General features: G+C 38.1%; 3 protein-coding genes across 3 annotated transcripts; 2 read left to right on the forward strand and 1 right to left on the reverse strand.

The window, feature by feature from the left end:
* The first annotated feature begins 1,736 nt into the window (after positions 1 to 1,736).
* gnl2 (guanine nucleotide binding protein-like 2 (nucleolar)) lies at positions 1,737 to 13,828 on the forward strand. Its single transcript, XM_037676143.1, has 16 exons — positions 1,737 to 1,954; positions 2,531 to 2,615; positions 2,711 to 2,805; positions 4,160 to 4,299; positions 5,082 to 5,266; positions 5,360 to 5,426; positions 5,706 to 5,864; positions 5,966 to 6,079; positions 7,282 to 7,410; positions 9,859 to 9,963; positions 10,516 to 10,674; positions 11,054 to 11,161; positions 11,242 to 11,702; positions 12,908 to 13,002; positions 13,153 to 13,232; positions 13,355 to 13,828. Exons 1-16 carry the CDS (start codon positions 1,891 to 1,893, stop codon positions 13,487 to 13,489), a joined length of 2,181 nt encoding a protein of 726 aa, XP_037532071.1. The 5' UTR covers positions 1,737 to 1,890; the 3' UTR covers positions 13,490 to 13,828.
* A 25-nt stretch (positions 13,829 to 13,853) lies between these two features.
* dnali1 (dynein, axonemal, light intermediate chain 1) lies at positions 13,854 to 16,162 on the reverse strand. Its single transcript, XM_037676572.1, has 6 exons — positions 16,085 to 16,162; positions 14,815 to 14,942; positions 14,579 to 14,748; positions 14,277 to 14,455; positions 13,977 to 14,141; positions 13,854 to 13,883 (listed from the first exon to the last, which is right to left on the reverse strand). Exons 1-6 carry the CDS (start codon positions 16,160 to 16,162, stop codon positions 13,854 to 13,856), a joined length of 750 nt encoding a protein of 249 aa, XP_037532500.1.
* Positions 16,163 to 16,391: 229 nt separating this feature from the next.
* On the forward strand, positions 16,392 to 21,934 carry snip1 (Smad nuclear interacting protein). The gene is made up of 4 exons (XM_037676144.1): positions 16,392 to 16,808; positions 19,688 to 19,817; positions 19,900 to 20,441; positions 21,198 to 21,934. The coding sequence occupies exons 1-4, from the start codon at positions 16,648 to 16,650 to the stop codon at positions 21,460 to 21,462; spliced, it is 1,098 nt and encodes a 365-aa protein (XP_037532072.1). The 5' UTR covers positions 16,392 to 16,647; the 3' UTR covers positions 21,463 to 21,934.
* The last annotated feature ends 3,653 nt before the right edge of the window (positions 21,935 to 25,587 follow it).

The raw sequence follows: 25,587 nt of genomic DNA on the forward strand, positions 1-25,587 counted from the left end.
GCCTTTTCCTAACTAGACTTTGTGCATACACATGAAAATTCATATGGAGAGGGTTACATGAAGTTCATCCAACCAGGTGCTTAACCTGAATTATATTTATCAAGATGAAAAAAGTAGATAGTGTAAAGTAAGCTTTAATTTGCTTTATTGAAGGTGTTAATTTATGGTGGCTTTTTGGATGAGGAGAAAAGAAAAGGTTTTTATGGCAACAATCTAATTGTCCAGGATAAGTCAGGCCATCTGGACGAATTTCTCTGTGTTGAAACGTTTCGTCTTTTATCCAAAAGACTTCTTCAGTCTGAAACCCCGTTCATTCTGGATCTTGCTTGTCTGACGGAAGATTTGAGTTGCAGGCGATTGGGAAAGGTGCCATTCTGTCTGCATGTGAGGTTGAACCTCAGGTGGTAGTCCGCCCTCTTCCTTGCTGTTTGCTCAAACTCTCAAACTAGTTTGAGACAATCCTGGTCAAAGTGGTTCACAATGTCCTGATGCATGCTCAATAATCCAGGTAGAAAAATCTAACAAGGTCAAGTCAGGTCATCTGGACAGAATCCTCTTTGATGAAACGTTTCGTCTTTTGGATCAGGTGCTAAATCACATGGATACACAAATGCTGCTGCATGCTGAACATAAAAAGAAGCACATTTTAAGTTGTGGTTAAATAAAGTTTCAACTTAAGTGCTATGAATGTCTTGCCATACTGGAAGAATGTGTTTAGGTAAAGGACTGAAAATAATTACGTTTAGAGACAAGGTTGGTGAGATTCCTTTGCAGAATGCAACTGGACAACTGCACCAAGAAAAAGAAGTTCAGTACATTATTTCTAGCATTTAAGAAGGGGACAAAAAAAATTAAGACAAAAAGAACTTAAATAAAGGGAGCTTGAACTGAATATAATTTGAAATCTACCATATTTATCTGGTTATTTACTGGATAAACAATGTGTTATGTCAATGTAAAATTAAAAAAAGCCAGCTTCCTGTTTTAAAACAAAAATACCAATGTATTTGGTGGATTGCTGATGAAGTCAGTTCAGTTTTCATCTGTATGAAACTGAACAGAGAACATTCCTGTCTCCCTGCTGTATAAACTGAACGGCGCCTCTGCAGACTGAACTTGCCTGCCTTGGCTTTGAGCCACACTTGTATAACATATCATGCACAATCACAAACTATGAATATAACGTCATCACAAAAAGAAAAAGTAGCATCTCACTCATTCCTATATCAGATAGGTCTAATTTCATCAACACTGCCCCCACAAATATTTTTGTTCAGCAACCAGAACATCAGCTAAGACTTTCAATTTTTGTAATTTACAAGACAAATGAAAGGTTTTCACCTGCATTTCATTTTGAAGTGGGGACAATTTTTAAGAAGTATAAACATATTTTTTTTTAAAGTAAAATGTGAAATAACCATTTAAATACTGCTTTGTAAAGATCTACAACTTGCTGTACTTTTGTTAAGCGCTATCTGCAGAAAGCAGCTGTCAAAGTCAGCAGGAAAAATCATACGTCATGTCATAATAGCGCCCTCTCCTGGCAGAAATTGACAACGCTGCGTTTCACAAGTCTAAATTCTGAATAAAGGTTGCCCTGTCATTCTTAAAAGTTATTTAAAATAAACCTTAAACATTATTTAAACCAAAAATTACCAACACTTTTTCTGTTCAGCTTCAGCTGCTTCTCTGCAGTTCCAGGAGCAGCTCTCTGATTGGTCGCGTTCCTAGCGTGATGACGTACTTCCTGTTTCGCTGTAGTGACACGTGCAGACTCCGTGTCTTCAAGCTAACAGGGAGGAAAAACATTCAACGTCAGTTTTCAGACACCCTGGTCTGATTTTGGGTTGTTTTTTGTTTGTGGGAAGTCTTGCTAAATAAGTGTTCAACATGGTGAAGCCACGGTTCAAGGGGAAAAGCTCGATAAACCCCTCGACGTCCAGCTCCAACCCCGGTAAGCTACCGTTTGTTTACAGCTAATGCTAACGTGGCTAATCGGTGTACAGTACTGTCATAAATTTGTGTTTGGTTTAGTTTTTTTATGGGTAAAATAAGCTTATGGAAATACTCACAACGTTTTGAACAATGGCACATAAGATAACCTAAATAAAGATTATTTTAGTTTAACAATATGTTGCACACAATTCTCAAGTCTTAAATTTATTTACTGATCAAGGAGACAAAAAGATATTTAAATATTTTAACCTTGAAGTCTACAAGAAACCAATTTTGCTTGTTTGAAAATGCATTAGTTGCTATATATAGTTTCATTTTTTGAGTAAGTTTATTGATGTCAAATTAGTTAATTATTGATTTAAAGGTAAAATTGGCAAAAATGCTTTACAACTTGAAATCTCCATGCCCCACTGACACTTAATTAATCAGCCACTTTATTACACAGCATTAAAAAACAACAATGCAAGCTTTTTGTAGATGAATTATGTTAAGTCTAATAAGTTGTATGTTAACTTATTAAATATAGGTTTGCTTGATTAAAAACTGGTAAATGAATGTTGCAACTTTTTCACAGATCGACCCAAAGGAGCTGGTGGGAACAACATGAGGGACCGAGCCACTATCAACCGTCTGAATATGTATCGACAAAAGCAAAGATGGTAATGAGTGATACTAAATTACATTGTAATTTGAAGTTTTCTGGTGAAATGTAGTAGTAAGTGTGTTCACACTGATCCTGTGCTTCTGTTCCCAGTAATAAGCATGGAAAAGTCATCAAACCTTTACAGTACCAGTCGTCAGTAGCTTCCGGAACAGTAGCGAGAGTTGAACCTAATATCAAATGGTTTGGTGAGTATATTTTCTGGCTATTGTCTATGCTATTGTATGGTAATCTGCAGATTTTAGAATATTTTTTATTTGTTTTATGGTTGAAAACTTTTGCTGCTGTGCAAATTTATTGACAGTTGGCAGGATGACGTCTTTGTGTCTGAAGACAAAACTGGAGATGAAGACAACTGAACCTCATGCCATGAAATATTCTGTATATGTATTTTTTTGTTGAATGTTTCTAACCAAATAACTGCACTTGTACATTCAACTATTGAACCAGAGAGCACTGAATATCACTTTATGTTAAATAAACGGGTAAAAAAAATCAATTAGAATGTGTCTCACTGATTGACACACATGCTATGCTTTGTTGTAATAAAGCACAATCCCCAAACCATCCATCCATTATCTTTACCCGTTTATTCCATTTTGGGTCACGGGGGTCACTGGTGCCCATGTCCAGCAATTACTGTGCGAGGGGCGGGGTACACCCTGGACAGGTCGCAAGTCCATCACAGGGCCACATAGAGACAAACGAGACAAACAACCATTCACTCTCTCACTCACACCTAGGGACAATTTAGAGTTACCAATCAGCCTAACATGCATGTTTTTGGTCTGTGGGAGGAAACCGGAGCACCCGGAGAAAACCCACGCATGCACGGAGAGAACATGCAAACTCCACCCAGAAGGCCCCTGGACCGGGGTTTGAACCAGGGACCCGTTCGCTGAGAGGCAGCAGCTCTACCAGTTGCGCCACCGTGCTGCCCCAAACCATTACCTATATTTATAGATTTTTTGGGGGGTCTTAAATTTCATTGAAGGCGGCATTAAAAGAGTTTAAAGTCTTAAATTTAACTTGCTGAAACCTGCAGATGTCCTGGAGTTGTAAGAGTCAGCTGAGGCACAAACAAGCATGCAAACAGTACAGCTGAGATGTTTAATAATTTCACGATTTATTGATTACACACAACACAGATGCAAATGTATGTATGTCTCTGTGTGTGTTCAGATGAGAAGCTGTCTTCCTGGTTTCCTGTAGAACATATATTTGATCAAATTATTTTCATTCAACCTTTATTTAGACAGGTAATCCCATTGAGCCTTGAGGACTCATTTACAAGAGACCTGTAAATTATGTTTGCCCTGAAAGAAACATTTTAAGTAACTTTATATATGCTGTAATTTTATTTGCAGATGTCTGCAGAACAATGACTCGATAACCCAATTTCAGAGGTTTTATTGCTGTTTCTTTAACTCATCAATGCCTTAGAAGTGATAATGGACAAACTGATGAGACATAGGTTTGTAATTATGATTAGTAACAAGAAATCTTGACCAGAATATTCTCAATATTTTTTTTTTTTTTTAGCAAACACCCGGGTGATCAAGCAGTCATCTCTTCAGAAGTTTCAAGAAGAGATGGATGCAGTACAGAAAGATCCATATCGTGTCGTAATGAAACAAAGTAAACTTCCTATGTCTCTGTTACACGACAGAGTCAAAGCTCATGTGAGTATAAAGTATAAGTGAGTATAAAAACACTATTAACCCATTATGTTTTTTAAAAAAAATGAAGAAAAAATACAAACGTCTGTATTTTTTGTGTTTATTTTTTATTATTTATTTAATTTTTATGCTGCATATGGTGGGGTGGGGGGTGGGTGCTGTTTATAAATCGCTAGATATTTATATTCAGTAACGTTGCAGGAGCAAGTAAGCTTTTCAGTCTTGCTTTTATCGAGCGTTCCAGCTCAGGATTAGGGCTCTTTTGTGGATAGTTGATTTTATTGAGTTTTATGAGGTGAAATGAACTAACGTCTCTCTTTAATCATCATTCAGTTCTGACATTTTATATGAGACAGTTCTTTTTTTTTTGCCAAGCTTCAACATTTCCAATCCAGCATCAGGACTATTTCAAATAACATAAAGTTATCTTTGTTGTTGTGCCATGGACTTTAATTTCTCTTGAAAACAGGACGTCTTATAAAAAAAACTGAAGCAGTTAGATGTACTTGTGTATTTTTTATTTTTTTTGTTTTGCAACCAATTATCAGAAGTTCCCTTTAGTAACAATAAACACACAGTCAGAATTAGTTTCTTATGATCTTTACTCAGTGCTTTGCAAGAAAGTGTAACTATAAAAATGATTTACCAATCAGACATGTCATATAAACACTGTGAGGGCCTTTTGAGTAATAACGGTGAGGTCAACGTGTTGTGTTCCTGTGGGTTAGTTTTAATCACCAAAATAGACTGTTCTCTTAGAACATCTTTTTCCTGTATTGTTGCAGAACTCCAAGGTGCACATTTTAGACACAGAGGCTTTTGAGAACACATTTGGACCCAAGGCTCAGAGGAAGAGGCCCAGTCTCATGGTTGAAGGTGTGAAGGATCTTGTGGAACGAGCAGAGGCGTCAACGCTGAGCTACAACGCAGACAAAGACAAAGACCTGGTAACGGAAGACACAGGGGTCCGGTAAGATTCCCACTTATTTTAATACATATATAAGTTGTCAGAGGTTGTTGAATTGCTAACATAAATTGATGTTTATTCTGATTGCTGCAACAGCGAAGAAGCACGTGAGGAGATTTTTAAAAAAGGACAGTCCAAAAGGATCTGGGGAGAACTTTACAAGGTAAAAGTTTGACACCTCCACTCAGTGTTTACAGCTCGTTTCTGCTTGTGTTGTTCGTATTTGTAGCAGCACCTTACCAAATGACCAAATCACAGGCACAGTCCTACATTCAGCTGCAGAGTCTACACCACTTGTTTAACTTTAGGGCCTACGTTTAAGGAAAAATCAGCTTCTATGTGCAGTGGTGGTTTACTTTAAAACTGAGGAAAGGAATCAACATTAAATAAGGTGCGTTGCCTCTGCATGTGTTTATATTTATATGTTTTTTTAATTGAACAGGTGATTGACTCATCTGATGTCGTCATCCAAGTGCTGGATGCCCGTGATCCCATGGGAACACGATCCAAGAACATCGAGACATATATCAAGAAAGAGAAAGCCTGGAAACATCTGATTTTTGTGTTGAACAAGTGTGACCTCATCCCCACCTGGGTCACGGTGAGGTTCTTAAGAGTGTTCATCTTTGGTTTTGACCTTTATGTCTTTTTAAATTATGACATTGTGACTGTCTGTTTTTCCTCTGATCATGTTTGAACCAGAAACGCTGGGTAGCTGTTTTGTCCCAGGAGTACCCGACTCTGGCTTTCCACGCCAGCTTGACCAACTCTTTTGGTAAAGGCTCTCTCATCCAGCTCCTCAGGCAGTTTGGGAAGGTAAACAAATGGCTCCAATTCAAAGATCCTTGATTTGTTTTTAATGCAACGTCAGACTGCAAGTACATAAAGAAGCAGAACAAGACTAACCAAACTGTTCAGTTTTAGCAAATCTTAAAACAAGAACACATTATCATTATTATTATTAGGGGGTTCTGTTCAGATGCCAATATTATCGATTATCACAGGGTTCATTTAACAGCTTTGAATGGTTTGATGTGATTAATTTAGTACTTTTAGGAAGGTTGGTTTTGGTTCTTTTGTTTTGAGAAGATTTATTCCACAAGTGGTGATTCATCATTGGATAGCGTTTGCATTTTGTCCTTTACCTAAATGACCCTCGTTTGTTATTGATTATGAGTAAAGAGTTTGAGGATCAAACGTTAGGCTGAAACAAGTCAATTCCAGCAGCTTTGGCTTCATCACTTTTCTTCACACATTATAATCACAGTCCAAATGAGGCACATATTTTCACCCTCTAGTAATTATAATCCCTATTTATTTGTGTTTTAAAGTGACTTTTCTGTTTTTGAAGTAGTTGAGAATTTGAGACGATTTTTGAACATTCTACATTCATCACCAGTCACATCATCATTAACCACCAATAATCTGTTCCTCTGGCAGCGACGCTTTAACTCTGACTCCAACATGTTTGACTGATGATGTGGTACGCTTCACATCGTAAAACCCTTCTTTTGCCTCACATATCCCCAAAATACTGCCAGTTTCATCTTTCCAAATATCTTTTTCCAGAAGTTGATGTTTGCGCAGTGCAGTGTGCACTTTTTTTTTCCTCATGTGTTGGTGGTGGTTAGCTTGTTGGACTTACACTGGAGGCAAAAATGACATTTACATACACCTAAAACAGCAAGTGGTTTGGTGAATCAAAAATATTGTCTCTAAGTAATCTTTTTACTTTAAAAGGTACTTTACCACATATCATATTTATAACACATTAAAAGCCACTTTTAGACATTCTCTTGTGGTGTGGCAGTTCTGGGAACACAATATGTAAAAGCTTCTAATGGTTTGAAAATCAAATAACAAAATCTTGTGGCTGTTTCAAACTTCATTGTAACTATATGGATAAATAAACCAATTATTGCTTTTCTGATGTCGTTTAAGATGTATCGAGTTACATTTGTATATTCAGGAGGAACATTTTTTAAGCTGTCAGGGTGCTTTTTGTTTGTTTTTCACAGCTTCACACAGACAAGAAACAGATAAGCGTGGGCTTCATTGGCTACCCAAATGTAGGAAAGAGCTCAGTCATCAACACTCTTCGGTCTAAGAAGGTCTGCAACGTGGCTCCCATCGCAGGAGAAACTAAGGTGAAGTTGATGTGTCATCTGTTACACACAGACTGCAACGTGAGAGGAGAAAAGTATCAAATCAGTAACACTGCAAATCCATCCCCAAGAATCAACTTAAAATTAATATTTAAGGTGACCACAAAAGACTTGCATGAATAATTGTATAAATACAATGTGGCTTTTATTTGTATAAAACCGTCTAGAGCTGTGATATAGAGGGAAGTTGACAGAAATAGTCTTTCAGGCTGTCATATTCAATAAATGTTGATAGCTGCAGCAGCAACATTTAACTCGAGGCTGTTTAACTATTTGGTGTCTGGGCTACGAGAAATAATCATTTGCCATCACGTTTATTTTTGATTTTATTTAGTTTATCATATTTAAAATATAAGACAACTAAAATCCAAAGACTTTGCACATATCCAGATAATCTGATAAGACTGAAGTCACCAACAAATGTCAGTTTTATTTCTATAGCACATTTAAATAAAGTTGACTGTGCTTTGGAATTTAGTTAAATAAAACGTTAAAAACAATAAAAGCAATAAATAAGTTTAGAAACAATAAGAACATGTAAAATATAGGCCTGTCACGATGAACAATAAATCAATTAATCGCATGATAAATGAAAATTATCGACATCGTTTTCATTTATTGGCTTTATCGTTTCTTCACGTCTCTCTTTCTACTGAAGACACTGGATGACAAAACGCTCAACTCTGGTGCTCTTCACTGGCCCCCCTCCCTTTCTCTTTTCTCTTTAAAATCTGTTTTAACCGTCCAAAATAGCGGTTTTGGATCGTTAAAAGCAGCTAAGCTGAAAAGCTAAGCTAACAAGCCGACCTCTGGAAAAAAAAAACTCCGTCTTGTCGAAGCTCCAAAATTCACGGTTGAAACATGTACCTTCGTGTAAAAAGTTGTTTTTCTCTGCAAAAAGAAACTGAAAACTTGTTTACTGATTTTTTTTATTTTTATTTTTTATTAAAAGCTTTGTATGAAAAATGCTATGCTAAAGAACTCAAATCACACTGAGTGTCAGCCATTTTAAGAATCAAAAAACAAGTATGACAGACAGCCCATGTCACGTCAAGGGGCCTCCCTCCCATTTTTCTCAGAGGCACGCTGCTGCTTCCTCACTATCCATCCTTTCGTTCAAACTGTCTTATACTGCCATCCAGTGGTTGAAAAAAGGTACTACATGCAAAACAAATGAACAAACATTTCTTCTTAAATTTGACAATAATTACTAATTATTGTCAAATTTCAAACAATGTTATCGTTAATTGCAATAATTTCTGAGACAATTAATCGCCCAGCAACATTTGTTATCGTGACAGGCCTAGTAAAATATTAAATAAAATACTAAATATCTAAAAACAACATAAAGCTTTCATCTCTGTTAAATGTTTTACACTTCGTAACTCAAACACCAAGTTGGAGATTTTTTAGAACCAGTTAAAAGACAAGCTGCTGCATTCTGGACAGTTTGTAACTTGGAGAAGATTTATTTAAACCAGCATACAAATACAAAGGGCGGCTGTGGCTGAGTGGTTAGAGCAGTCGTCTTCCAACTGTTGGGGGTTCAAATGCACCCGCAGTCACAGGCCGAAGTGTCCCTGGGCAAGACACGTACAGAACCCCTCAGTGCCCCATCAGTGTCTGAATGTGATCTAAAATCACTGATTATTCTCTTTAGAATGATTTCGAGGGAGATAAGCCTTTATTGTCCACCTTGTCTTCACATTTTTTCAAATGCTGCACGTTAGAGCGGAGCTTTTCTTCATCGTGGGATCATTTTTACAGTTCTTGTTAAGAATGGTTCAAAATTTGTTTAGCTTTTTATAACTGATCGTTTTTAAAGTGTGACATCAAATGTTTGTGGGGAAAATATGAATGCCTTGTTGGAAAGATAATGTTAAGAACATATTGCAAAAACAATTTCACGCTGCTGAGAACATTTGTTGAGATATTTGCATGTGCAGTTACAGGAAGTGACAACAAAGAGGAATCCCTGCATGTGACCAGAGTGTTGCTTCAGTAGCTGACAACAGAGACGGCAGCAGAGAATCTTATGCTTCTAAATTATCAGAGAGAGATGAAGAAAAGTCAGAGACCTTAAAGACCTTTTAAAGATTACTCTTTCACTTTGGTTGTGCCAAGTTCAAAAGAAAAGTTGCCGTTTCTGTAACAAAATGCATAAAATCATGTATATTATGCCAAATTTCTTAAATATTAAGATGTATTCCACTTTTTGTATTTGTAGGATATGCATGTCACAGGCACTTTAGAATAGAATGTTACTGTCATTTGTACAAGTTAAAACCGGTACACTGGTGTTCTTGTGCATATTTCTCCAGGTTAAATCAAAGGCTAAAGGATGATGAATGTGATGAAACATTACATAGAGATAGTCTGTGACTTCTAACAAGGTGAAAATGATCATTATTGTCCTCCTGGCTCTTGTAGGTGTGGCAGTACATCACTCTGATGAGGCGTATCTTTCTCATTGACTGCCCCGGTGTCGTTTACCCGTCAGAGGACAGTGAATCTGATATTGTCTTGAAAGGAGTGGTAAGTGTTCTAATTTTCAGGTCTGAAGTTTTACAGCAGGGCTGTTCAACTGGCGGCCCGGGGGCCAAATCAGGCCCACAGGTGTGCTCAGCTCGGCGCACCAATGGATTCATTTTTAAATAAAACTAGATTTAAAATTGTAAAACAACCTTACTTGATGACGACTGCTGGATGTCCTGGGCTTTCGGTAACTGTGCCCCCCTGAGTAATTTAGTTGAATAGCCCTGTTTTACAGGTATTTTATTACACAATCTTCCTGAAACCTAAATGTTGCAACGAGAATAAAATTGTGCATGCTGTGCTTAATGCTGAAAAATGAAACTATATATGAAAAAACATATCCATCAACAGTGTATGGGGTATCATAGCTGAAAGGAATGTTTACATGAGAAAATTACTTTAAAGTGGATTTGATTAAGAACGTCTTACCTGATTTTAGAAAAACACCTTTGATCATCTGAGATTCAGAGCCTGAAGATCATTTAGAGTTTAAAGGTTTACCAAGGGAGCAGTTCGTGTTGTACATTTCTTCTTCTCCGTTTCTTTGCAAAGGTTCAAGTAGAGAAGATCAAGAATCCAGAAGAGCACATCGGTGCCGTACTGGAGCGAGCCAAGCCCGAGTACATTCAGAAGACTTACCGTGTCCCTACATGGACGTCTCCTGAAGACTTTCTGGAAAAGCTGGCGTTTCGTTCTGGAAAACTTCTGAAGGTCGTTTTTGTTTCTTTGCATTTTGAGGAATTCTACAACACAATGGAATCTGATATGCTTAGAGTGCTGATGCTATTTCTTTTGTTTTGTTTTCTCTCATTGTGGTGGTACTAAACACAAGTGTTGATTAGTAATTAAAACCTTGTTTACAGGGTGAAGAAATCAGTTTGAAATTGTTTCAAAATTTGATGTTTGTTTTAACCAACCACGTTATGAAGTTCACAAATGTTCTGTCTGGTGAAAAACATGTTTGTTTGTATTTTGTGTAACTCGCTTCACATCATTGTAGTCTTTCACTTTAACTTTGGTTTGAATGACTTAAACTGTAGGTGAATTAATCCATTTTAAACCGGAGCATTGTTGTATCCGTTTCATGCAGGGGGGTGAGCCCAATATCAGCACAGTCGCCAAAATGGTGCTGAATGACTGGCAGAGGGGACGCATCCCCTTCTTTGTGAAACCTCCTGGACCTGAGGGAGATCAAGACGTACGTGTTATCAGAACTCATCAGAACTTGTCGCCAGCCTGCGCCTTTTGTCTAAACCTGCTTTACTGACATTTCTCCAGGATGAAAACACGTTTGCAGCTGAAGGACCACCAGCTCTAATGGAGAATGTGCCGGAGGAGCAGCCGGACAATCCTGACACCGTCTCAGGGGAGCAGGAGGAACAGCTACAGAGACAGAAGGATCAGGTCCAGAAGATCCTCTCTAACGTCCGGCAAAACTTTGGAAAAATCAACGTGGCGCCAGAGTTCAACGAGGAGGACTTGATTCCAGTGGAGATGCCAGACCTGGACTTGTCTGACAATGATGAAGACGGTGAGGAAGATGGCGGTGCGGAGGAGGATGAGGCTAATGTTGAGCCATCAAAAGAAGAGACTGAGGTCTCGGAGGCTACAGCATCTCAAACTTCAAAATCAAACAGCAAAAAGAGTTCACGGGAGGTTATTCGTGAGCTCGACGAGAAAATTACCAAGTACAAGCAGTTTCTGGATCGAGCCAAATCCAAGCACTTCTCTGCAATCAGGTCAGTTCTTAAGTTCAAATCTTACGTTGCATATTTTCTTTGTCTTGGACTAAACTCAACTTTTATTGTATTCAGTGATAAAATGTCAGGCAGACAGATGCCATGCATAAGAGTTCTTCTTCGTACTCATTTGCTTTCTGTTACCACAGTGTGTTTGCATTTTATTTTCCCTTTTTAAATTTCAGCCCACAGACTTGGCAAGACAGTAGTCCCTCGCTACTTCGCGGTTCGTTTATCGCGGTCTCGCTTTATCGTGGTTTTTCAAAATAAGATTGGACATGACACACAATTACCTGCTTGATGGATGAGCCGCACGATCGGCATGGAATTTTCATTTTAAATAAATTATTTAAAATTATTTAGCACCTGCTGCACCTCTGTGCAGCCCATACTGCAGGATAAACTTCCTCCTGCAGCTGATCAGCTGTTCTGCTGCAGAGCGGAGAAGTGGGCGTGGCCGAGAGCGCTTGCAGGTGGCTGAGGGCAGCGGAGGCACAGAGAGTGAAATCATGACATGCTGTGCTCTTTTAGAGCTTCAGAGTTTAGAAACATTGTTTAGAATATTGCAAGAATGTGGGAAGGGTTTAAAACTTCTTAATCTCTCTCTCTATATATATATACAGTATATATACTAAAATAAACTACTTAGTACTTGTACTATTCCTACTTCTCGGTTTTTCACTTATCGCGGGTCTTCATGGTACGGATCCCCCGCGATAAATGAGGGACTACTGTATATTCATATCTCAGCCTTTTAGTCTGATTTTGTTTATTTTAGAGCAGCGGTTCACAAACCTTTAGATTCTGGCCAAAGAAAATAATAGTAACAAAATGTGTGACCTCATCTATTTGCAGTTTTATTTAGACAATAAAATGCTACTTACTCTATTAATTAAGGGCAGAATTATAACACAGTCTTTTTTTTTTTTTTTTTTTTTTTTTTGTGACAGTCTTAATATCTATAATTATATTTATTTTATCAATTTAGATCAATTTTTTTTAATTGTTTGTAAAAATGATGGTGTAAATAAATCATAACCGGTCATTTCAAATGTACTTTGATATCTGGAGATGATCTAAAGAGCCCTATTTGCTCACATTGTTGTCCTGACCTCAAGTTTGGGAAGCACGGTTTTAGACGATTTCAAAAGAAAGTTGGCTTTGTTTGGTAAAATCAACAGAATATTTTTCTTCTTTTTGAACAGGATACCAAAGGCACTCTCTGACAAACTGTTCACAGACATGAAGACTAAACAAGCAGCAGCCAAACAAGCCCAGAAGAGAGGAAACCAGTCGACGGGTATGTTTATGGTTTTGAATTTGGAAATATAAAAAAAAAATATGATGAAGAATGTGGTAGAGAATCGTTTTCTACGGTACCTCCCTTTGGCTGGGTCAGGTCGACATTTAAGCGCTGACAACAGATTTGTCCATCTGTCTTCAAATTCAGCTGCAAACCAGAAGAGCAAGAAGAGGAAAACCGAGGATGACGAGGAGGCGACAAAGACGCGCAAACTTACGTCCAAACAGGTTTCCTGCATTTGTTTTTACTAATATCAGACAAGACAGTCTGTCTGAGAGGACACTGAATGTCTTTTTAAATCGGGAAAGTTTAAAAAAGGTTTTAATGCTGTCTTTTTATCCATCCACAGAAAAGAGCATTGGACCGTGCTAAGAAGGTGAAGAAAGTCGGGGTGCGTTATTATGAAACGCACAACGTGAAGAACAAGAACAAGAACAGAAAGCTCCCAACAGAGGGTCAAACGGCTAAAAGATCAAAGCAGTAGCCTGATAAAAACGCCTCAGTGTCTGTATTTAAATGAGACAAGTACATTTTATTGAAATGACAAATTAACAGAAACTAATAAAGCTGAATGTTGAATAGTGTTTGTCAGACGGTCGTGCAGCCACAAGAAAATTCAACATTGCCTTGTCAGCTTTTTTCTCCTTTTTACTGAGAACTGTCAGAATCAATCGTTCACAAGTGCACTGCTTTTATCGATAAAGAGAAATGTGCAGTTTGTTGATGGTTTGAAGTACACACAATAAAAAAAAAACATTCAGACTAATGTATCAAACAGATGTAAGAGCAGTTATAAATTTTATAAAATCCTGTGTAAAACAGACAATGAGGCCCTTGGGTTTTTATTTCTAGGGTGCAAATTTTCCCTCCAGTTGATTCTGGAAAAAGAAAGACAAGATTACAATTAATTAAATATTTCACACGAATGAAACAAAAGCAAATGTTTTTCTGGCCTGTTTCGAAAACGTCACCTGGAGCTGTTCATTTGTTTTCTTAAGGAATTGGATTTTTTCAAGGAAGTTCTTTTCCTGCACTTGTCTCTTTTCAGCTTCTCTCTTTTCAAGGGCATCACATTTGGCTTTCTGACTGTTTAGCTGCTGTGTCAGATCTTGTATCTCATTCTCCAGATCTGCAATCTGTTCGTGTAAAACATTCGATGCAAGGCATTAAAATCCCATTTGTTTAGCATTTGTAAAATAAGAAAACGGTGCCCTCTGGTGGACTTATTACAATACACTTGTTAGTTTTTACTCAAAATAACAATAATTTACCTTTTTCTCTTGGTCATTTTTTTCTTTCTCAGCCTGCAGTGCTTTCCTCATACCAAATGCTATGCTGCTTTCGTACAATGCCTGGTAGGCAGCCAAAGTCATATTTATCTCATTTCTGACTCGTAGCAGCAGCAGACCCCTCTCAGCACACATGATGGTGACGTGTCTGATTAGTTCATCTTAAAGACATGTAAAAATTGAGTTGGTATTTAATCCAGTCAACTCCAGCAATGGATATATCAAAACGTGCTATAAAGAATGCCTGTAGGTGTGAATGATGAGCATCTCGACTGCGTCCTTACCGAAACATTGACAGTAAAGCTCTCTGCGCACAGGACAGATGCCCGTTTGTCTGGCCTGTCTTTGCTGCAGCTTTGTGTCCAGGAGTTCCTCCAAGCGTACAACATCTGTTCTGGTACAGGGTGCACTGGACACTTTCTGCACCCATGTCTCGTTTCCCTCTGTCCATTCCCTGCATTACCAGAGGTTGATGGGTCTGAAGTCAACTTACAATTTACTGTAAATTCAGACACTTTACCTGGGTGGAAGTATGGTGTGCAGGATGTCCTCGTTCTCTAGCTCTTGGCTGGAGGAAGATTTTGGGGTAGAAGGTGGAGTGGGTGCAGGGCTGTCTGACAACTTAAAGCTCATTCTTAAGTGTCGTCTCTGTAATAATAATAAAAATTATATATATATAAACTACATGTTGCGTATATTCATCTTCAGGTGGCATTCAATTCAGATTTTTTTTTTATTTCTAACCTAAAGCTCTCATCAACCAAACTCCTTAAAGATCTTATTGTTCCATATTTTCCACACAGAGCTCTTTGCTGTCAGATTGTAGGTTTATTAAAGATTCTTCGAGTTGTGAAACGTAAAGGAAGGCAGAGCTTCTGGTTTTCAGCACAATAGGCTTGGTTAGGACTGTTGCTTATCAGCAAGAAGGTCCTGGGTTCAAGCCCCAGTTTGCACATGGAATCTTTGTGTGTGGAGTTTGCATGTTCTCCTCAGTTTCTACTTCAATTTGCAATTATTTCCATCATTGACATGTTTTTTTTTTTTCTTTCCTATAGAACCTTTTGTAAGTCAAACTCACTCACAAAAGGGGACCAAAATTAAAAACTGTTCAAACTAAGGGTCAATTACAAAAACTACATTAACTCAAGTCAGACACCCAACATCTTCTCTTGATCACATGTTCCTCAACAAGAGTTTGATTGGTCTCATTTGACGTTCTCTTTTGCGCTTTCCACGTGATAATCAAAGATTACTAAAACAATTCAAGTGATAACACTAGTTTTCGTTTAACATAGCATCTTGGGGGCCAGAGAAAATGTTAACGAAGGCCACTTTTGGCCCCCGGGCCTTGAGTTTGACACATGCTATAGAAAGTACTCGTAGACCAGCCATTTAGAGTAGATATTTCGTTTCTGTCCTCTTTATCCCCAGCCAGGCGAGGCACATCTTGGGGCCAGTTCTGCTGGAATTTTTTTCCTGTTAAAAGAGAATTATTCCTTCTCACTGTCGCCAGTGGGCTTGCTCAGGATGTGACAAAGTGGAGACTTGACACAGTCTGCTGACTTCTTCATATGACTTAATTTTATAATGCATGCGAATCTTATTGTACGGTGCCTTGAGGTGACATTTCTTCTTGAATTTGCACTATATTCGCTTCATGGTTTGTTCTTTTTTAAATGTTTGTCTTCCCTACTTGGCACAAATTTAACCGAACGCTACTGCTTGTTAACGGAGCTCGAATATCCAACGTAAAACTAACTTTACTGCGGTTTGCTTGTTATTCGACTCACCTTCGGTGATTTGCTCTTTGTGCTTGTAATCAAAACTGGATTGTCGTACTTCAAGAGTGTTTCGGCTGGTGGAATCATTGTATTTTTCTTTTTGAATAATAATTTAAAAAAGCCAATGATTTCCCTCAAAAAAATCAAAAAACATACATCGGAGGTCTTTAAAAGTTTGCGTCTGTTTGTGTTGTTATGGTAACAACGTCAGTTCCTGAACATAAATAGCGATAAAAAATAAAAAAAAGGTTTAAAACATTAATATTTAAAATATAACCCCAAAAAACTGCCTGGTGTTTAATTTTAGAATTGTATACGTTTTATTGCATGCGCAGTTAAGTTGTATTTAAAAGAAAAACGTGTTTAAAAAAAAACAACGAGTCAAACGGAACTAATAGTTAAAGGGGACAGTTTTACCCGGAGATGAACTCCTAGCAAACAAAGGAAACGGAAGTGCGTGTTCCAGCGCAACGAGAAGTTTGGTAATCGTTTGAAGATTTTTATTTATTTATTTTTTGGTCCGTGTTTGTGTGGAAATTACACGTTCAGGTTGAATTATATTTTATTCGACAATGGCCAAAGAGAAGCGACACAGGAGGAGGGAATCTCCGATGCGGGAGCCGGAAGTGAAGATAAAACAGGAGAAAGTGAGCCCCACTAGGCCGCAAAGATCACGCCGTTCCAGGTCGAGATCCGTCGACAACTCCAGCCCACAGAGGAGAAGAACGAGCAGGTACATGTTGTGACTTTAACAATCTTGGTGGGATATCGTGTAAGGGAGAAATTCATTTTTACTTTTAATTTAATATTTACCGTAAAGAATGTGGTGGTGGTGTTTTTTGCGTGGCGATGGTACGATAAAACATTTTTCAGACGTGTTACTAGTACTGTACGTTAACGGTTGCTATTGTTTGCTAGTTGTATTTAAATGTAAACATTTTACAATATCAGGAGTTCTGTAAAAAAAAATCAGATCCATTGTGATGAGATTAAATATAACCAAATTTTAAAGGCTATTCCAGTTTCTCTTAGGGCTATGGTGAGACAATATATATTATCTGATATTTCCCCTGCTCTGAAACAACTCTGTATTGATGGAGTTGCTTTCTCTGACTATCAATGTAACAATACATTTTTGCGAAACAAACTACTGCATCACTACTCTCCTAACTTAATTAGGAGAGAATATATTCTGAAGGAGTTTAGTAGAGAAGACATCAAAAAGATCGGAACTAATTTTATTTCATTTCCGGTCCCTCCTAAAGCCAAAGAAATTCAATTTAAAATCTTAAATAGAATTTATCCTACTAAGGAATTTTTAAGGACAAAATTTAAAATGGACACTGGGAACTGTGTTTTTTGTGAGACAGGGAGTGAGAACCTGGAACATCTTTTCTTTGATCGCATGATAGTTCAGCAATTTTGGCTTGATTTTAAAATGTGGATCGAATCCAAAGGGATCCAGTTACTTACTCTCACTTTAAAATAAATCAAATTTGGGTTAATTAATAAGTTTGGAAATAATGAATATGCTATCAATAATTTGATTATATTAGCTAAACATTATGTTCATAAATGTCGCTTTTTCAAATGTGAACCACTGGAAGAATGAACTAAAGTCCTATGCAAAATCATTTAAAATATGTAAAAGGGAAAAATGCTGACAAATTTGTTAGTTTCTTAGTTAATTTCAGTTTCCTCATATAATGCTTTTTTTTTTCTCTTTATCCTTCTTTATTTCTTTTATTTACATTATGTTATGAATCACCTTTTGTAACTTTTGATTGTAAGAATTGGTACTTTTTGTTGTGTATTGTTATGGTAAAAAAAAAAAAAAAAGTTGTATTTAAATGTAGCTAGGTCCAGAGATCTGTCGACTGTGATTTTCTTCAACTGACTTCTCTTTTTAGCTTTAAGACCAAATGAAGCAAATATACAACACTGTGTAACTTGTATCGAGGTCGTGTTTGATTTAAGTATTTCTCCAAGCTATTTATTTACTTACATAGTTAGTTATTTGTACAATATGATGTCCCATTCAGGTACAAGGAATGAACAGGGAAATAGTGCTAAACAAAACGGCTGAAGTTTAAAAAAAGATTCAAACAACCTTAAACTTGGTACTGCATGTGATGAGTAACTGAATAGCTTTGAGATATATTAGCCATTTATACTTTTGTCTTCGAGTTCCGATTCATTCATGTGAATATAGCTAAAATATTCAATATGTACTTGTATAAAAATGTACAAAAAACAACTGCTTAGCCAGTGCCAATGCATTTTCTATATTTGCTTGGTCATCAAACTATTTTAGAGAAACACAAAATGTAATAAATGACCATTTTAGGGCAAAGTCAATCTGACTCAGCCAGGGCACATCAGATAAACTGGCTACATCTATAAGATGTTGTTCCATTTGCTGACAGGCTGATGTATGATGGTCGACAACATTATTAGATACTGTGTTAGGCTGATACAACAAATCTATGTGTCCCTAGTTATAATCTCGAGATAGACATCCACACGTTTAATAGTTCCATTCCTACAAATATTGTTTGGTGTCTTTTAAAACAAACTGAACAATAATTACCTGAAAATCTACAATCATTGGCAATGTTTTGTCAGTTCATGACTGAAGTACAAGACTTTGAGAGGGGGCATATCAAAATAAATATTGTCACATTTGTAAAATTTAAGTGGCTTGCTTTTGTTTACCTCTTGTGGCTGTTTGGATGTGTCAGATACGCAATAAACTGATTTGAGTACACCAAAGGTAGCTGTGAGTCACTACTGTTGCTTCAGTTCCTGTTGCTGTTCTGTCAAAACAGGAATCATATTATTATTCCATTATCAAGTCCATCCATTCATACATCATGCCACTCAAGAGACAGTCTCTCCAGCGTGTCTTGGATCTTCTCCATAGTCTCCTCCAAGTTGGACATGCCTGCAAAATCTACATAGTAAGGCATCTAGAGGGCATCTTTGCCAGATGTCTGAACCACCTCAGCTGGCTCCTCTGTGTTGAGGAGCAGCAGATTTACTAGAGTTTTGCCCAGATAATTGAGCTTCTCACCTTATCTCTAAGAAGATCCTGCTACCCTGAGGAGCAAGCTCTTTTTGACTGCTTGTATCTGCAATCTCATTCTTTCGGTCACTTCCCAAAGTTCGTGTCCAAAGGTGAGGATAAGAACGTTGAGTGACCAGTAAACAAGAGTTTCTCCTTGCAACTCCGCTCCCTATTCACAATGAACTGGCACAGAGTCCACAATACTGAATAAACCATCTGTTGATGTTGCGCTCCATTTTTACCTCACTTGTGAACAAAACCCCAAGATGTTTGAACACTTGTGGTAGGTGCACCGATAAATTCTGTCCATAAAAGTTATGAAAAAAATCTGTGAGAGTGGGCAGCACTGCAGCTATTATCAAGGGCTGAGTGTAATTAATCTAACCTTTCACAAATGGTTTTCAGTGCAGAAAATCTATTTTGTGATTTTTAAAGAAGAGTGTTTATTTCTTAAGCCACTCTAAATTCCACAGTAGTTGTATCCTAATGCAAATATTTATTTCCTGTTTATAATTGCTTAAGAGTCTCTTTTGCTCTTCACATAGGTCACCAGTCAGGTCGAGGGACCACTCACCAGGCAGAAGAGAGACCTCTCCTGTTAGACGGAGCAGCAGATCTCCAAAAAACAGAAAAAATCACAGTCCTCATCGTAGCAGTGATGTCAGAATAAAGCAGGTGATTAGAATGTAAAATTGCAGCATAACTAATTTGTCTCAACTTTCACTCATGTTTTTGTTTGGTTTTCCAATTGTCACAGGAACGGGATGAGCACAGGGCTAGACGTGATGAGCGGAGGCGGAGGAACGAGCAGCCAGATGAACGACGGAGCAGGTGGGAAACGGACCGGTCACAGGACCGAGATCACGGTGAAGAACGGCATCGTGAACGAAACTTATTTGCCTCTCAACAAGCTGAACGACAGCAACACAACGAGAGGCGCAGGGAAAATCGTCGGCGGCAAGAGGAAAACGAGGAACAAAATTTTGAACGGTCTGAAGGAGAGGGCAGTGACTCGAGAGGTCCTGCTGCTGAGAAAGAGAAGCCCAACTTTGAACTGTCAGGGGCGCTCACGGAAGATACCAACACGTTCCGAGGGGTGGTGATCAAGTACAACGAGCCGCCAGAGGCTCGCATCCCAAAGCGCAGGTGGAGATTGTACCCTTTTAAAAATGATGAACCCCTTCCCGTCATGTACGTTCACAGACAGAGTGCCTATTTAATGGGACGGCAGAGAAAAATTGCTGATATCCCTATCGACCACCCATCGTGCTCCAAGCAACATGCAGTATTCCAGTACAGGTAGGTGACACAGGTGTCTACAATATGCTGTGTTTTAGAAGTACAGTAGTCCCTTGCTACTTCGCGGTTCGACTTTTGCGGCCTTGCTCTTTCGCGTTTTTTCAAAGTACAGTACTGTAAGATTGTGTACGACAAAAAAAGTGCTGCCATTTTGTAGTTTTCTCTCCAATAAGCCTACACTGCATCGCTAGTCTAAAGGACTACCTTACCCAGAAGGCGAAGTTGCTTTCTGCTGGAGGGGAAGTTTTTGAAAAATTTCGGCCCTTACAGTATTCATAGTGATTTTGGCGCTCAGATGCAGCACCTTGGTCCAGTCAGAACCGGACCAAGGCTGGGTAGGTCTGCTGAACCGGAACTGAGCCAGACCGGTACCGAGCTGTGTGTTCTGCAGAGCTGGTGAGAAAAAAGGCATTACTACTCACTCGACGTAAAATTTTAAGTTGAGTCAATAAACATCAAGTTATCTTGATAAACTTTTGCTTTAGTTTAGTTGATTTAAATTTATTAGTTGGAACCGTTTTGGTTTGTTGTTTCAACTCAGAAATCGATGTAATTTCTTGCGACTTTTCACTTCTTGTGCGAGGGTTCAGAATGTAACCCCCGGGATAAACAAGGGACTACCGTATTGTAAATTTCGATTCATATTTTTCTACCCAATGCTAACCAGCCTTTAACTTTATGTTGCAATAGAACTTTTTTTTTGTTGCCATGTAATAAAATGTGTAAAGATTCCCCATTCTGTCTGTATTTCTTCAGACTGGTGGAGTATACAAAAGCAGACGGCACCACTGGCCGCAGGGTTCGGCCTTACATCATTGACCTCGGTTCTGGCAACGGCACCTACCTGAACAACCAGCGAATCGAGCCCCAGCGTTACTACGAGCTCAAAGAGAAAGATGTTCTCAAGTTTGGCTTCAGCAGCCGTGAGTACGTCCTGCTGCACGAGTTCTCAGACACGAGCGAGGTGGACACGAAACAGGAGGAGGAGGAGGAGGAAGACGACGACGGGGTTGATGAGTAAATGATTCTCACGAACTCTATAACCCACGTTCATTCAGACCAGGTTAGATCCACAACAATGTTAATGTGCTGATGAGAAATAAAGCCTTGAACTGAAGCGGTGATCGTGGGAAATAAAATAACAGAATCTCGTTGGATTGTTTTGTACATTGTGTAAGTAATTGCTTAAATCTGCCACACCTGTCTCAAGGTAGACCTCTCAGGTTTCTGTGATGCATGACTGATCTTACTGATCTCATGTGTCGTCAGGGGACATTGGAATATCAACCCTATGTTTAAAAATATTATTGACAGAATAAACATTAAGTCATCCAGATTATGATTTCTTTTTGTAGTGCAAATAGAAAATGTGATGCTGTCCGTGTGTCTTTGCGTCACTGCAGCACGTATTCAGGAACTTGCCTTTTGTTTTGGTCAGAGCAGATGCAGTCATATTCAAAGTTAATTTTTGTACTGTAAAATACAAAATAAATGCCACAATTTTGACAGTTTCATTTTTTGTTTCTATTTTTTTTTTTTGTCACACCATGATTTATAAAAACTTTAGGATTTATTTGAAAACATTTCTTCCTAAGAGTATATATTTAAAATTACCAAATAAGTTTATAAAAAATAAAATGCATCTGATGTTTTTAAAGGGATTCAAAAAGAGTAAACCACTTATAACAAGTAGCACTGTGTTTTTCTAAATGGGCTAATTTTTGTAAAGTGTATGCTCATGTGAAAAGCTTGGTCTTGAGAAATGGTGAACTGGAAGTATTCGGCAGGCCTGGGTCTGCAGCTTTCAGAATAACCACTATGCATCATGCACTCCCAAAAGTCGACCAAATAGCTTTTTTTAAGTTGAGTGAAATCAGCTGAGTCATGTTTGGTTGATAACAATTACAAGTCTTTTTATATGCAAACGTTGATGAGGCGCTCGTGACAAATATTGATCAGTGGATGTAAACACGGAGAATGATGGAATCACAGACACCAGGTTGAAAGCAAAAAATAAAATTCTTCTGAAAGAAACGGCGACTAAATTGGAATAATTTACAAAACTGATCGCGTTTTTTTTTTTTTTACAAAAATTCTGAGTTTGAATCACATTAGCCCCCAAACATAAATCCATCCATCATCGTTACCTTCTTCCTGTTGGGGTTACAGGGGTCACTGGTGCCCATATCTGACGTTCACTGTACAAGAGACTAGTTACATCCTGGACCGGTCTCCAGTCCATCACAGAGACACGTAGAGACAAACAACTATTCACTCTCTCACTCACACCTAGAGACAATTTCCAATCAGCCCAACATGCATGTTTTTTGGTCTGTGGGAGAAAACCCACGCAGGCATGGAGAGAACATGTAGGCTCCATCCAGGGAGGCCCCCAGCCGGGATTCGAACCAGCGATCATGCCGCCACCCTCCAAACAAGCATTTAATAATATAGAAATTGTTAGAAGCATAAAAATTAAAATCAGAAAAATCACACATTTTAACAGCTATTTTGGAATAAAGTTTGTAAAGGTACATAGTATGATTTTCAAATGTCAGAGAACAGGAATGCGATCACAGGCGTTATGATAAATGTGGCAAGAATGTTATGAATTAAAAAAACATTTAAACTGGCATTCAGAAATCAAAGCAACTACACTTTTTATGGAAGCCCATTTCTGCCACTCAATGGAAAAAAGATGGTGTAAGTCATTTACCTCATAATTATGACTTGGCATCTATATTTTTTGGAATACTATCGATACTATCTAAAAATTATTATTTAGCACCTTATAATTAGGAGATACTGTCTCAGAATTGTGACAACATATAATTATGCAATTTTATGTCAAAATAACTTGGGCAACATACATGTACACACTGCAGGTCTTAATACGCCATCACATTGTTTTACTCCGATCCAGAGGTACACAAATGACCATGAACTAGTTGCTTCTTAACTTGACAGCATTCTAATAAGAATACAATCCCATTGCTGTTCTTAGTGCTCAGTTTAGCTTTTTGTGCATGGTCGTTCACATTAAAATAAAAAAGCGACTGCCACCAAACTCCAGAGTGAACAGGCTACTTTGGAATTCCATTTCTGCCTAAATCCTTCCATCTATTATGGTTTTAAAAAAATCTCAAATGCTACTTTTTCTCCCTTTCTGAAAAAAATATTACGTCGAATGTGGCAAATCCAAATTTTAAAAATACGACCAAATTGTGATGCTAATGCTAAATTGGATCAATATCCCTCACCCTCATTTGCCCCACTCTGGGCCTTTGAGCAAGGCACTTAACTCCCACCATCTGCTCCCAAACAGGTCTTTCTTGAAAATGAAGCCTGACTCAGTGAGACTACCTGTATAAAGGTTAAATACAAATAAATAAATATCTGAGGTTTTCACAAATTGACCTCTTTGCATTTTAGTACTTTTGCATACCAGTAACAAGTAGGGGTGTGGGGATTGACCCAAATGCAGTTTAAAACTAGGAGCTCCTCATGCCTTCAACTACGAAATAGCTTTTTTATCTTTTCGATTTGCCATGTCCTGAACAACCAGCCTTGGTGACAGACTGTAGTCTAGCGTGACGGACTTGAGTTTGTTTCTACTTTCAGTTTCTCACTTTTGTTCAAGTGATATTCTGCATCAGAGTAGGTGGGCAACATCAAATGTAAACATTAGACAAAACAGATATGTCATATTTTGGTTTACTTTGATTGCAAAAACTTGAGAATTGATACACGCATGCTAACATGCGTAGCATCCATATTCTGTAAACAGCACGCTGCTGTGACATCACACCTTCTGCACATGCAGGTCACTTTAGGGACTGTGGAGGACGAAATGTGACAAAATGAAATAAATAAATCCATAATACATACATAACAATTAAATGTATCATTTAATTATTAAATACATAATTAAATAAATATACAATGAAATTATTAAATACACCATTAAATAATGAAATATACCTTTTAAATTATTTATTTCATGATTTATTTACATCAGGTCTCTTGTAAATGAGTCCCCGAGGCTCAATGGGATTAACCTAGCTAAATAAAGGTTGAATGAATTCATTTAATTTTGTCACCTTACGCCCTCCAGTGACACCATAAAATTAGATTAAGTGTCAGCCTCACTCGTCAAACTCAGTGGGCGGGACTAACCCTGACACCCGATTGGCTGCTCCTCACAGCATACGAAGACAAATTGACCACAGAAAACATATTCTGACAAAACTTTAGGAAGCGGTAGTTGTGTGTTTATGTGTATTTGGATGAAACCCTTTTTCATCAGACAGAAGCAATGGATTTCACATGCTCAGCGTTAGTCCCGCCCACTGAGTTTGACGAGTGAGACTGACCGTTAACATAATTTCATGTTGACACACGAGGATAGATTGTGACAAAATTACGTAATTGAATAAATCATGGAATAAATAATTTAATGATGTATTTAATAATTTAATTGTATATTTAATGATGTATTTAATAATGAAATGATACATTTCATTATTGTGTATTTATTTAATTTTGTCACCTTCTGTCCTCCATACATGTCATTCAGTTCAATTCAAAATACTTTATTAATCCCAAAGGGAAATTAAGTGTTGTTGTAGCTCATCATCCTGGTTTCATTCAAGAGTTGTTAGATGCTGATATCTGTGGGCAGGAAGGATCTCCTGCAGCGAATCCGAAGAATCTGGCCACAGATACCGATCTGTCCACCCAGATCAAGCTTACAGTCAGATCCGGTGGGCCTCTCGGTCCTCCTGGGCAGCCGGACTGTCCAAATGCCGGGCAGAATTCCTCCCTGAGCACTGATCACTCCTCCCAGCAGTCTGCCAAGCTCTTCATTGCCACGGACAGACAGCCAAAGGTGCCCAGGGATGACCCCGGTCCTCCTGCCGTCATGAGCCAAGCCTCCCACCAGCTCCAGTATCTCGGCGGCCAGGCACTCAAGCACCGCCGCCAGGTCGACAGGAATTAGTCCACAGCGCCACCTTTTCCACTCTTATGGGTTTTGGGGCTGTTCCAACACATACTGAACATTATTATTGATATTGTTCATCTTATTTCTTTATATATTGTTTTTAACATTTGGGAACTTTTGTGTGAAATATTTTTATCTTTTTAT

This window comes from Nematolebias whitei, chromosome 5 (assembly GCF_014905685.2).
Source record: "Nematolebias whitei isolate Nwh7 chromosome 5, NemWhi1, whole genome shotgun sequence".
NCBI lineage: Eukaryota > Metazoa > Chordata > Actinopteri > Cyprinodontiformes > Rivulidae > Nematolebias > Nematolebias whitei.

Excerpts from the sequence above, each read along its gene's own strand:
- gnl2 (XM_037676143.1), top strand. The coding sequence starts at position 1,891 with ATGGTGAAGCCACGGTTCAAGGGGAAAAGCTCGATAAACCCCTCGACG. Across the intron at positions 6,080-7,281 it reads TCCTCAGGCAGTTTGGGAAG|CTTCACACAGACAAGAAACA; the intron begins GTAAACAAATGG and ends TGTTTTTCACAG. Across the intron at positions 11,162-11,241 it reads GACCTGAGGGAGATCAAGAC|GATGAAAACACGTTTGCAGC; the intron begins GTACGTGTTATC and ends ACATTTCTCCAG.
- dnali1 (XM_037676572.1), bottom strand. The coding sequence starts at position 16,162 with ATGATTCCACCAGCCGAAACACTCTTGAAGTACGACAATCCAGTTTTG. Across the intron at positions 14,749-14,814 it reads CACACCATACTTCCACCCAG|GGAATGGACAGAGGGAAACG; the intron begins GTAAAGTGTCTG and ends CTGGTAATGCAG. Across the intron at positions 14,456-14,578 it reads GCTTTACTGTCAATGTTTCG|ATGAACTAATCAGACACGTC; the intron begins GTAAGGACGCAG and ends CATGTCTTTAAG.
- snip1 (XM_037676144.1), top strand. The coding sequence starts at position 16,648 with ATGGCCAAAGAGAAGCGACACAGGAGGAGGGAATCTCCGATGCGGGAG. Across the intron at positions 16,809-19,687 it reads CAGAGGAGAAGAACGAGCAG|GTCACCAGTCAGGTCGAGGG; the intron begins GTACATGTTGTG and ends CTCTTCACATAG. Across the intron at positions 20,442-21,197 it reads CATGCAGTATTCCAGTACAG|ACTGGTGGAGTATACAAAAG; the intron begins GTAGGTGACACA and ends GTATTTCTTCAG.